General features: G+C 40.0%; 1 protein-coding gene across 1 annotated transcript in view; it reads right to left on the reverse strand.

The window, feature by feature from the left end:
- Positions 1 to 8,163, reverse strand: part of ano2b (anoctamin 2b) — a 190,450-nt gene extending 182,287 nt beyond the window's left edge. Inside the window, exons 1-2 of the mRNA XM_020601528.1 lie at positions 7,882 to 8,163; positions 5,278 to 5,664 (exon numbers count right to left, since the gene is read on the reverse strand). Coding sequence (XP_020457184.1) covers positions 5,278 to 5,664; positions 7,882 to 7,914 — 420 coding nt within the window. The 5' untranslated portion in view covers positions 7,915 to 8,163. The remainder of the gene's footprint in view (positions 1 to 5,277; positions 5,665 to 7,881) is intronic.
- Between the last annotated feature and the right edge of the window lie 5,766 nt (positions 8,164 to 13,929).

Here is a 13,929-nt window from a genome sequence, read left to right on the forward strand (position 1 = left end):
ATTGTTGACAAGTGCTTGCTCAAGGGGGACTTCTTGTTTTTTCTCTATAATAATAATAAGGTGACCTTACTATGTAAAGTGTCCTGAGATTACTTTTGTTGTGATTGTTGTGATTTGGCGCTATACAATTAAAACTGAATTGAAAATTTTAATTTAATGATATTTGAAAATCATTGCTGAAAGGACTACATTCAGATTTCGTGACTGCCATGCCTCCGCCTGAAGGTTTCATCATGAAATATGAACTGATTCTGCTGAAGAAAGTCAACAAAGCCTATTTTATGGTCATCTGAATAAACTTTTGTCATGTAGAATGGTTCAACAAGGCACAGATTACTGCCTATTGTAGGGTGTAGTGTTTACACATTAATGACTGATACGAGACTCAGTTTGGAGTGTACAGTATAATGGAGCTTTCCATTATATCCGCTCAGAGCAAATTTACCCATTACTTAGTGTTTCATGATACGGTTACTACTGAAAAATTATACATGATCTTATATCACATTTGTGGTTGAAAGGTTCTATTTGTTTATATGCTTTAACTGAATACGCCTACCTGTGTATCTGTTTCTATCTACTACAGAACATTTGGATGTATTTTTGTTGACTTTAATGGGTGTAAGAATACTGCACCGTAAGTACACAGTACGCAGGTGGATATCTTATTGTGCATATGGGTATGACGACTGTGCCTGTACCCCTAAGCATGGATGTATTAAACAAGGTAGATATGAATTAAGGATGGGTATTTCAAGCTAAGATGCTATTCACTATCCTTCGGGAACTATACAATTATTCAAAAGATCACAACCCCCACCCCTCACCTACATTGCTGAGAGTCCCATTCTTGCCACTCCATATTATCATGTAGGCATGCTGTAACTTTACCTGTAGGTCCCTAGTGTTCCACGGTGGTGGAAAGCACATTCACCAGGGTTTCAGCAGCATGCTGCTCCGGCATTACTTTAGTCTGAAGAACAGCACTCTGTATTTTCCAGTTGGTTATATAATGGCAGATGACTGTCACATATGATTCACTTGTAAGCACTGTCTATGCATTTGTGGTCAGAGACACCTTTTCAACACTTGCTAAATGGCTCTGCAGCTCACATGCATTATCATCATACAATTTATCCAGTCATCCCATGTTTTTCTTAATGGCTGTAGTTTCTGTGTGTTTCTGCTGTTTCTATTTGGCATTGTAGGAAAATTATATACTGACCTTATCACTGCATTATTTCCAGGCACCGGTAAAAGCAAGGGAAAATAGTGGCTCTTTGTTTTAAAGACAAAACCACAGTAACATGAAATATTAGATTTTTAAAAATTAAGTTAATAAAGACCTTATAGTGCCATATCATCTCAACAGAGCACTTCGCTCTCAATATGCAGGTCTGCTTGTGGTTCCCAGAGTTTACAGATGTAGAATGGGATGCAGAGCCTTTAGCTATCAAGCTCCTTTCCTTTGGAACCAGCCCAAAGTCTCAATTTGGGGGGCAGACACCCTCTCTATCTTTAGATTAGGCTTAAAACTTTCCTTTCTGATAAAGTTTACATTTAGGGCTGGCTCAGGTGACCCTGAACCTTCCCGTAGTTATGCTGCTACAGGCCTGGACTGCTGGGGCTCCTTCCATGATGCTCTGAGCTCCCCTCCTCCCCTGCATCTCCATGCACCTATATGCCACCATTATGCATCACTAAATTTGTGTCTCCTCTCTCCCATAGTACAACGATAATAATAATAATAATAATAATCATAATACTAATAAGAAGAAGAAGAAGATCTAGGCCTTACTATGTAAAGTGTCATGAGATGACTTTTGTTGTGATTTGGTGCTATACAAATAAAACTGAATTCCAAAAAGAATTAATTTAATGACTATTCGAAAATGTGAAAATCATTGCCCATCCCTAATATAAATATGGTCCATCTTTGACCACAGTTTGCCCCATTGGGCACTTATAGTTGCCAATAAAAAAGTTTATTACTTTTTCTATGACAAATTTTGAATCCATCCCAATGTAATGTCCATGGTATGAGAAGGAAGTTGCACAAAAGACCAGTGGAAAAAATACTGATGTTATTGTACTGTACATTTGGCTTCACATCTTAGAGGCAAACCTGGAAAGTAGAAACTGTTGGCTTGTGTGGTTTTGCTATATACTAGCATGTACTATAATAATATATCCATGCATCAATAAGAAAATGAATGACTGAATGGGCTACATTCAGATTTCGTGACTGCCATGCCTCCGCCTGAAGGTTTCATCATGAAATATGAACTGATTCTGCTGAAGAAAGTCAACAAAGCCTATTTTATGGTCATCTGAATAAACTTTTGTCATGTAGAATGGTTCAACAAGGCACAGATTACTGCCTATTGTAGGGTGTAGTGTTTACACATTAATGACTGATACGAGACTCAGTTTGGAGTGTACAGTATAATGGAGCTTTCCATTATGTCCGCTCAGAACAAATTTACCCATTACTTAGTGTCACATGAAATATTTGATTTTTAAAAATTAAGTTAAGTTAATAAAGACCTCATAGTGCCATATCATCTCAATAGAGCACTTCACTCTCAGAGTTCAGGTCTGCTTGTGGTTCCTAAGGTTTACAAAAGTAGAAAGGGAGACAGAGCCTTTAGCTGTCAAGCTCCTCTCCTTTGGAAACAGCTCCCAGTCTCAATTCGGGAGGCAGACACTCTCTATCTTTAAGATTAGACTTAAAACGTTCCTTTCTGATAAAGCTTACAGTTAGGGAAGCCTCAGGGTCACCTATAGTTACGCTGCTATAGACCTAGACTGCTGGGGGGCCCTCCAATGATGCTCTGAGCTCCTCTCCTCTCCTCCCCTCTCGTGTCAGAGGTTTCTTCTGTTAAAGGGAGTGTTTCCTCTGCAGTGTTGACAAGTGTTTGCTCAAGGGGGATTTGTTGGGTATTCCTGGCTTGAAAATTCAAATACTAAAATTATGAGTTATTGGATATGAGTTGAAACACTATATAGAGTGATCAGTATAGGGTGATCAGTTTGAAGTTGGAAATTGAAGGGGTAATGTTGAATGTAGTCAGTGGTTATGCTCCACGAGTAGGGTGTGAGTTAGAAGAGAAGGAGAGATTCTGGAGTGAGTTAGATGAGGTGATGGAGAGTATCCCCAGAGGGGAGAGAGTGGTGATCGGGGCAGACTTCAACGGGCACGTTGGTGAGTGGAACAAAGGTGATGAGGAGGTGATGAGCAGGTTTGGTGTTAAAGAAAGGAACCTAGAAGGACAGATGGTGGTGGACTTTGCTAAGAGGATGGAAATGGCTGTAGTTAACACCTATTTCCAGAAGAAAGAGGAACATAGAGTTACATATAAGAGTGGAGGTAGGAGTATGAAGGTAGACTACATTCTATGTAGAAGCGGGAATCTGCGAGAGATTAGTGACTGCAAAGTGGTGGTAGGAGAAAGTGTAGCCAGACAGCATCGAATGGTGGTGTGTAGGATGATCTGGTGGTCAGGAAGAAGAGGAGAGGAAAGACAGGAAAGAAGACCAAGTGGTGGAAGTTGCAAAAGGAAGGAATTCGTGAGGAATTCAGACAGAAGTTGAGACAGGCTTTGGGTGGTCAGGAAGAACTTCCAGATGACTGGGAAACTACAGCAGAAGTGATCAGGGAGACAGGTAGGAAGGTGCTAGGTGTGTCATCTGGAAGGAGGAAAGAAGATAAGGAAACATGGTGGTGGAACAAGGAAGTACAGGACAGCATTCAGAGGAAGAGGCTAGCTAGAAAGAAATGGGACATAGAAAGGACTGAAGACAGTAGACAGGATTACAAGAAGTTACAGCGTAGAGTGAAGAGGGAGGTGGCAATGGCCAAACAGAAAGCATATGATGAGTTGTATGCCAGGTTAGACACGAGGGAAGGTGAGAAGGACTTGTACAGATTAGCGAGACAGAGAGATAGAAATGGGTAGGATGTGCAACAGATAAGGGCGATTAAAGACAAAGATGGAAAGGTGCTAACAAGCGAGGAGAGTGTGCAGAGAAGATAGAAGGAGTATTTTGAGAAACTGATGAATGGGGAAAATGAGAGGGAAGGGGGGGTGAATATTGTAGAGCAGGAAGTAGCAAAGATTAGAAAGGATGAGGTGATTATCCTATTATTGAACCAATAGAGTATGGTTAGCTCTCGCTGCTAACCATACTCTCTCGGTTCAATAATGTGTCGCTTCCAGAATGTCGCTACTTGCAAGGTCATTGGTACTGCTGGTATAGGCTACTTGACATAAGCACTGTTTTCAAAAAAAAAAAAGCTCTGATAACCCCCTAACAATATTAAATAGTAGTAAGACAAAGGTAGCAACAAACCAGCAAACTGGCGAACTCAAAGCTACTAAGTACAGACAATTTTAGGAAAAGTTAGAATTTGTTTCACTTTTCCATCAGGTGTTAGAGGGTACCAAACCAGAGCTAAAAGGAAAGGATTATTAGATGTATTCTACATTTCTCATCAGGTGGAAATAAACATGATTCCAAATTAATTCTGTCTTAAATGTGTTTTAGCATAATCTCCATATCACTTAAGGTGTGCTTGATGTCAAGAATGTTAATTCATACTGCTTATTATTGCATATTTTATTACATCCTAATCTCTAATCATCGGTTGTTCATTTCATTACCTGTTTAATTTGACTGTTTCAAGTTCAAGTATTTCTGTATGTTCTGTTCATCGCACTAAACATACAGCATGACAATGAAAATCCTGAACTTTAAACTCTGAGTACAAAGGGCTTTTACAATGATAAATGAAATGTTATTACCTTCCATAAAACAGCTGCTTTCAGTTAATTTAACAAATGTATTAAAACCAACGACAACCAACATCACACTGAACGCTGAGTCCTGTCACTTTATGCCAATTCAACTAAAAGCAAGAGCTGTGTTAACTTTTGTTAGAATGTGTATTTAAGGGAACTTAAGTGAGATTTAATAGTTGCTGACAAATAGAGCCGCAAGTTTTGACTAATGTTGTCTGAAACTACATATCTGAACAAGACATTGTGATAAGGACAATGTGAAATTGTTTTATACACCTTTAAATATACCACCAAAGAATAGTGCTCACTAAAATCTTCACTCTTAACTGCACTGCCACTTAATATTGCAACATTAGAAAGTAAAATGTGCAACCATTTTAGATGTGAGTAAAGTGCCTTAGAGAGGAAAGACAAAGAAGAATATGGACATCAGTATGGTCACAAATACAGTACATACACACATGCACACACTCACGTCTTTGTCTCTCTCTATCTCGAGGCCGGCGTCCTGCAAGTTGGCCTCAAACTCTTCTCTGATCAGACGCATCTCTTTGTCAGCAGCTTCTCCATGATCATGCCCTCCTGCAGATCCAAGTTCCATGAACACCTCACCAACACATGCAGCATCTACTACCGGCTTGGCCACTTTTTTTCCCGCTGTTGCTTCTGAGCCCACTGTCAGGGGAAAGTTGCCATTGGAAACAACAGATAACCGGTCCTGTGAAACTGAGGTGTTGACAAGAGATCGTAAGGAACTGTGCCTATGCCAGTGGAAGACCAGAACGTAGTCAACTTTACGTTGGCCATCAGCAAAGTAGTGGCCTTCGTCGTTATCCCGAGGGCTTGAAGCTGGATCCACAACCTGTAGGAAGACATGACAAATTAGAAGAGGATGCTCTCACTAAACCCAGAAGCATTAGCACAGTAGTGCCAATGGATGAGACCAATCATCTTCATCATATACTCTTTGGCTTACAGAGACCATACCAAGGTATCTCACCTAATTTAACACATAAATTGTGTAAAAACAGCATACACAGTACCTTTAAGCAGCAGTTGGGTTATGTAATAATTGTTTGAATGAACTTAAACATCTACTGCACTCTCAACACACAAACAGAAGTGACTTTTGGCAGGTTCTCAAAAGCACTTAAGTAAGAACCTTCGGTGGCTGAGGGGGCAGTCAGCACACCTTTGGCAGTGTTATTCTTTATTTAGATAGAGTGAAAGTAGAGAGGGAGATTAAACATGGAGGACACAAGAGGGAAGGCTCTGACTATTATCTATGTCACTGAAAAATGATCACATGCTTTGTTGTTTCACATGCCAGATTAGCTAAAAACATTTTAAAGCCCATACACATCTATGGCCCTCCTGCACATTCTCACTTTAATCAGGCCTCTTCTAATGTACTTGATTGACATATTTTGTACAGCTCTTGGGTGAAGCAACTAACACCCTAATCACTCATGAACATGGGCTGTATTTATATTTCTGACTTCTCAGTGTGAAATTTACAAATACTATAGAGTAAATATTGAGTATTTATTATGTAGGGACTTGTGAATAAGTAATATGACATTAGACACAGCTATGAAGCTTGGTGACCTCATGTAATGACCATCATACTGTAGTTCCGCCCCATCAGCATACATCCGTGTGAGTGTTCTTTAATCAATTATTTGTGCATCCAGGTGATTGTTACATAACTTTGTTCCTGCTGTCTTGGTGTTTCAGACAGTTACTCTAGCAGTCCTATGTCATTTATATTTACTGCATTGCATGCAAAGAGTACAGACCAGTGCACGACATATGAAAATGTAGCTCTTAAAAATTAACTTGGAGGTGTCTATTCTTTACAGACACAGTTTCACAATCAAAAGATATCTCAAAATAAAATACAATTTTCTCAGCATCTATCAATTTAACTACTGTAGAAGCTGGAAAGAAACTACTATCAAGTAAAAAAAAAAAAGTCCACCTGAAACTATACCTCCAAACTCCTGGAACTTTCCTTTATGGTTTCTGTTTGCTGAAATGTCTTTGTGTAGAAGATCATACTTGGAAAATTCCCATTTGGTTTAGCCTGGCTGGTTCCAAGAAGTCTCTCAGATGGTTGTGTTGGTAGAAACATAACTAAACCTCAGGGGGGACCTTCCTTCGCCTCATTTCAAGTTCTCACCTCACCTTTGTTGCAACCATAAAATGAACGTGGTAAACATCTTACCTGAACTAATCCCTTTGAAACATATATAATAGCATAATAATCCATCCACTATCTATACCGCTTATTCTGAAAAGGGGCAGCTGGACCCAATCCCGACTGACAGTGGTGGAGAGGTCGCCAGTTTGGCAGAGGGCTAACACGTAAACCAACAACCCCACATACAATCACTCCTACAGTAAATTTAGAGTCGCCAATCAACCTAAGATGCATGTCTTCGGACTGTGGGAGGAAGCCGGAGTATCCGGGGAAACCCCATACAGACACATAGGACAACATGCAAACTCCGCACAGAAAGGCACCGGGTCGGCCAAGGCTCGAACCCGAAAACCTTCATTAGAATAACTGTGTAGTGTTGGGGGCGGACAGACACTTGGGGGGGAATGCCTTGAAGGGAAGCACCTAATGGGATCCCCGATAATGTCCCCTCTGGGCGGGATGTATTTATTTAGGGGCTGGCAGGGATTGATCGGTGTTTGTTGGTGCAGCTGCCCGCGTGTGTTTGTGGAAATAAAAAGCAAGAAAGCAACCTGTGTCTCCGGGTCCTTCCTCAATCTAGTCTGCATGTCAATAATAACAACAACGATAATTTGGTAAGACAGAACGGGTCATCTCGGTTTCTAATGTTGCCTTGCGTTGCTTCCATGGAAAGAATTATGAGGTACTCGACAATAAGAGAAAGAATCACTTCCTGAGCAGTCGTTTATCATCAGCAGCATCGCGGATGAAAACTATTTCATTAGGTCGTAACAAAGACTGGTCACAGGATGTAAAGGTAGCTACAGTAGTTACAGAAACTAAACCCAAGGAAAGGACGAGGAATGCAAGAGATGCACAAGCGACGGTTGTACTTACCGGGATCTTGTCTTCGCTTGGGGAGATCTGCATCGTGTTGTATTTTAGAGACACACAGAGAAGAAAAGGGGGAACGAAAGTTGGCGGTTTGCACAGAAAAAAACAGCCGCATTCATCATCGCCACTTTCATCTCCATCATCCCAAAATGACGCTGGAGGTCACTCCAGTCCGAGAGGAGTGATGGCTCATCTGCGACAGATTTTACTGTCTTGTTAAATAAGAATCCGTTAGATTTAAGATGCTGTGGGTTTATTTTCCGCAGCCAGATCACACGCTGGTGATACTCGTCCATCCAACTGTGATCTGGAGGCTGCCTGCGCGCCGCCCGCGCTGTTGGCACGGAGCGGTGCCACACTGTAAAAAACGTCCATCTTCAACAGGTTGTTTTGTCTTGATGCAAAGTCTCAAAATGCCGGTTTAATGAAACAAAATCAACGCAAATCAGCTGACTGAATACCCGTCGAAGCTTATTCTAATTTGTTCTGTTACAAATGTCTTTTGCACTAATATGTTGTCTTAGTGGCATGTAAAGGTGGATATTTTTTGCAGTGTGGACAGATCGAACAGCCCTGTTGCTTAGCTCACTGATGTAACTTGGAGAGAGACCTGCACTTACCCCATACAGTATCTCTCCCTCGGTTATATATTTTTTTTCAAGATTACTGGTTCCCAACATTTTTTGGTTTGTGGTTTTTAACATTATGAAATAATTACAGACTATATGGAGTTATGATAGGTGCAAAGCTATTTGAGAGGTACCCGAGGTTAAACATTTAATGGCTGGAAAAGAGCAAGTCATGGGCACGTTAAGCCTATCAAAAAAGACTTCAGACACAACCTCACACTTAATAATACACACAAACATAAACTTTCACTATGAACCCCAGGCTTTGCCATGAACTTATTTCTAATATCAGCCATATTCCTTAACTGAAGTCTTTTATCAAACTAATTTCTTATTATAAGAATAAGTATCTTCAAAACAAATCTCAGGGAACAGCTCCTTCCATCATTATCATTGATTGCAATTATCAGATTTTACGCAGACTTGAAATGATGCAATGCAATGAAATATGTCACTCCAGCAGTGTCTTATCTAGTTCAGAAAGCAAAAAATAAATTAATATTCTGTTGTTTTTTACATACATCAAGCTTTCTCTCCTCACCTGTAGCAAACTTTGTGATTCTTCAGACCAGAAATCGTTTTTATACAGTTCAGGTTCCAGGATGCTATAGGACATGGGGTCCAGAGACATGTCCCTGGTCAGGTGGTATAGGGTATCACTGTGAATGGATGAAGACTCACTAAGTGCTGTGGCCACTTGAATGAAGCCTACACCACTGGTCCATGACTCTGAAAGACAATTATTTTGGAAATTAAGTGGAATACAACTGACTAACTTGAGGTTCAGCATCTTGATTGAACATTTGACTATTTAAGACTGGACAAGACAACTTGTTTACCAAAAATGATGTATTGTGATGTCACAATCTCAAAGCTGGAGATCATCAAGTGGCAAAACTACAAGCAGTAAAATCAAGTTTACTCTGAAAATACTGCCCAGCAGGGAGCAAACACAACACTGACACAGAGTGAATCTACAACCTCTTGGATGATTCAGTTGTATTGATTCAGGTGTATTTCAACACCTTGTCTTGTGTAGCTTTCTTCTATTTGTTCAGGCAAAGTTAACCAGTTGTGGAATGCAAATAAAGCTAAGTTCGCATCACGGGCCTAAATGCTCCATTTAAAATTAAAAAAAAAATTTTTTTTAAATGCCAAACATGTTTTTGATTGGCATATGTATTCAGCTCCAATTTGAACACCATTGAGCTCCTACATTGCAATGCATGCACAGATTTCACTGAAATGTGAGTCATATGTGTACAACAATAACAGTGTGTGACAGTCAAATATCATAATTTCCTCAAACTGCTTGTTTACACTATTTTCCCTCCAGTTTGTCTTGATCAGAAGCTTCTCTTTAAGGGTCCGGCAAAAGTGAATTCTCCTCATCTCTCCACTGACCCCGTTGCTAATGTTGCTCTCCTCCATATTTCTTTTTACATATCTGTGAGGGGCCAACACCAAATGATGCTAGGCAATATATGCAGGTACTTAAAAAAACAAAAACAAAAAACACAAATTCCAATCTCATTATTCTGACAGTGGTCACATGGCCAAATACTGAATGGGATGTGAAGGACCACATACCAGGACACTTTGAACAGTGGTTGTGCCGTGCTTACAGTAGACATGAAGAAGGGCATTCAGCTTGCTGAGTTACATTTTAATGCCCACCAGTTGAATGCTATCTGCTAACTTGGTGAATTTCTCTCCAAACTGACTGTGTGTGGCGGCTTGGCATTCATGATGGGCTGGTTGGAGCTGCACAGAGCCTAACAACAGAGAGAGAGGGTTGGGTGCAGCGGAGGCAATTAATCTTAAGTTCTCATGCTAGCACTGTCTTAACTTTAAAATAATACAAACTGTAATTTTAAGTGACGGATATGAATTATTTTTACATCACTGAAGTTATCCAGTCATTCACATCTTTTCAGAGTTTGCTTCAAATGTATGTGCACAGTGGTCTCAGAAAGGTAAAAAAAAAAAAAGGTAACCTGCTTTCAATAATACAGCGACTGAGAGATCAGCACTTTTCCCCACATACATTTTCCAAGCTATGATAAAGAGTTGATGTGACATGCTGTCAATCATAAGCCCTACTCTTTAACCCAAAACTAGGATTTTTGTGGTTATAGTGCAATCTCAAGATTTCTGGATTTTGAGAAAAAACATTTTCAGTTACCCCTCACTGTTATTTAGAGCCTCAGATATTCAAAGCAGTCCAGTGAAGCTTTGTCTCAGACAATGTAAATTGATCTGTGTGTCAGTCAGTCCATACCACAAGGCACTTTACTAAAGGACAAGCCTATCTAGAGCTGACTTCTCAATAATCACTCTCAAACAAAGAACACAAGACATTTTATGCACAGTGCAGGGAAGACAGAAACACCAGCAGATTACTTGTTGCTTAGCCACTGTTCAGTGTTGACAACTAAGTTTTTCCAGACACTTCCTCTTGGGGAGTTCAGCAGTGACAAAACAGACTATGACTGCCATGTTTCAGGAGCTGCTACAGATTGCCCTTTTTTGTAATAAGGTTACTGTATGTGTGTGTGCCTTTGTATTACTTACATCATGAGGATCGAAACCTGTTAATACACTCACACTGTGGGGACTCAACCATCCTTGTGGGGACCAGAAGCTAGTCCCCACAAGGAAATCACTGAATTATAGGGTGGAAACATAATTTAGGGTTAGGATGAGGTTAGGGTCAGGGTTAGAGTTAGGCAAGTAGTGTTATGGTTAAGTTTAGGATAAGTCTACAGGAAATGAAATGAATGTAAGTCAATGTAAAGTCCCCACAAGGAATGAAAAGACAGTGTGTGTGTGTGTGTGTGTGTGTGTGTGTGTGTGTGTGAGTGAGTGAGTGTGGTTATTTTAGGGATACAGAGAGCTATGGCTATAGAAACATGCCAGATCACATCCTGGTCTCACTGTCTTGCTTTCTCTGTTTCATTCTGTTTTTTGCCCTCTCACCTGCACACAGTTGTACAACACTTAAACACTGTGTAACCATATGATCTGTCAACCAGTTTAAGAAGTGAAAATGTTTGGACAGCAGTGCAGGTAATCTCCTAACCAGAGGGCTTCTCCCATCCACATGTTTAAGTGTCCTTGATGGGTGAATGGAAAATAATGAAAACTGCTTTGAGTGAACATCAATGCATAGAAAAGCATTATATTAGACCATTTAAACTGGGACCCCTGATTTAACTGGCATTAAAAATAAAAACTTTTTAGCTTGGTCAGAATGTTGCTTTATATCAGAAACTTTTGAAATTTCTCTTCTAACAATGACTGTATAAGATAAGCACTCTATTTTCACACTAATTTCTAATGTCATAGACAAAGGGCATCTTCAAGAGAACAGCTAATGGGCAGCAACAGCAGAGAATGCATGCTAGTGCTTCAGCACATTTAGCTTTGGCTCAACTGATTTTACGGAAGCCTCTGCTATATAATTATATAATGACCTCATTACTTTTAAATCATTGCCTAAAACATATTTATTTGCCTTGGCTTTTAATATACAGTAGGGCCTGATGCATTCCTTTTAATTTTAATTTATTGAATGTACACTATGTCATCTGTGTGTCTGTGTTATTGTGTTGTTTTATTTTTTGCACTGATCTTATTTGTTCTATTTTAGTCATTTATTGTGATTTTATTCTGCTATGTAAAGTACTTTGGCCAACTAGATGTTGTTTTTAAAGGTCAAAGATCAAAGGTAGATGAGCAATAACACAAATCTAAATAGGCAGTAAAATCACAAATCTAAGGCACTTTAAAGTGCTATACAAATAAATTTGATTTAATTTGATTTGATAAATAAAGCATGTTTTTCAGATTGATCTGCTGAAGGGTGGATGTTTCTCTGTGTTCACTTCAAACGTAAGTAGAAGTTGTATGCAAACAAGCATACAGTTGTAACATATTAACTATGTTAAAAGTGGTTCAGGGTCCACTTTCCACATACAGTACACTGAGAATGCACTTTACAGGGAAGTAGGAGACATTTGACCTTCTAAAACAAAAATATTAGTTTTTTTGAGTTTTCAATAATGAACTATATGACGTTTTAAGAAATTTTAACAAGGGTATTTTTCATTTTTCCCACACAACACCACTGACGGAACTTTCCACATGTGCTATTCTGGGTAAACAAGCTACATAGAATATCAAATCAAAGGATATCAAAGGAAAGTGATACATGCAACAGCTGCAACATCATTTTTGGTTATCATTTGGCCATCTCTCATCATCAAGGTCTTATAAAGACTTTGAAAGGCTCACTAGTAAACCCCGATGTTCCACAGCACCCCAGTTATTCTCCTTCCCTGGTCAATATCTATGCCTTCAATATTTCAAAAGGTTTTCCCTGGAGCAGCCCAATAAAATAACTATGCAGGTAGTGTATGCTTCTAAACAGATTTTAGCCTGCCTTTCAGGATTTCTGAGTATTTTAGCTCAGCACTTTCCTCCTGTTTGATTAAACTAAATGTATGATTTCAATATGACCTTCCTCTCCTGATATGCAGTAAAGAACAACTGCAATCAGTCACATAAATTAACCTGGATTACTGCTCTGCCTGAGGCTTAAAGGTGAGGGAGTGGTAAGTATGTCTGAGATTAAGTCATCTTTAAAAACAGATTCATTCTTTTCAAATGTGGCTAAACTGTTTCTTCAGGAGACAGACTGAAAACAAAAATACTAAAATACCAGAAAGAGGTTGGAATGTATAATCAAGACAAACTGCAGCAGCCTCACATGCAACTGTATACACTGGCTGCCTGTTAATGGCCTGTTAACACACACACACACACACGCACACACACACACACACAGAGGGAGAACAGCAAAGGGACAATAGGTTACTCTACAGTGGCATGGGTCTAGTGTATTCTTTTTGTTGGGTGAGGATACAGGAGGGACGGAGAGGACAGGCCACACAAAGGAAAGGGTTTCCTGTAGATTTCTGTGGCACTCACCTGCACAGGTAAAGGAGGGGGGTCTGTGGAAAGCCATGTCACCTCAACTTTGAGTGACTCCAGCAGAGAAGCAGGCCTTTTGTCAGTCAGTCAGTCAGCCATGCTGGTTTGCTGTCAGCAGCAGGTGAGAGGAGCAACAGCAACACTGACTCAGAAGTGCAATCCTCAGCTCAGTAGAGGCATAGCTCTGCTGGGATAATACTCTTCTCCAGCTGGCTGGCTGGGTAACAGACACCCCATAACTCAGCTTATTGCGCACTCTTGTAAATGCATTGCACACTGGGCTCGTGGGTAACAGACCGGCTGGCTGATTGGATATTTGGCTAAGGAATTACAGCCGCAAGGAGACAAGAAGAGATTATTGGGTCCTCTAAAGTGCATTCATTACTATGCCTTCTGTTCAGGTTTAGCATGCAAACCTGTGGGATGT

This window comes from Monopterus albus, unplaced genomic scaffold (genome assembly GCF_001952655.1).
Source record: "Monopterus albus unplaced genomic scaffold, M_albus_1.0 scaffold51.1, whole genome shotgun sequence".
In the NCBI taxonomy this organism is placed as follows: Eukaryota; Metazoa; Chordata; class Actinopteri; order Synbranchiformes; family Synbranchidae; genus Monopterus; species Monopterus albus.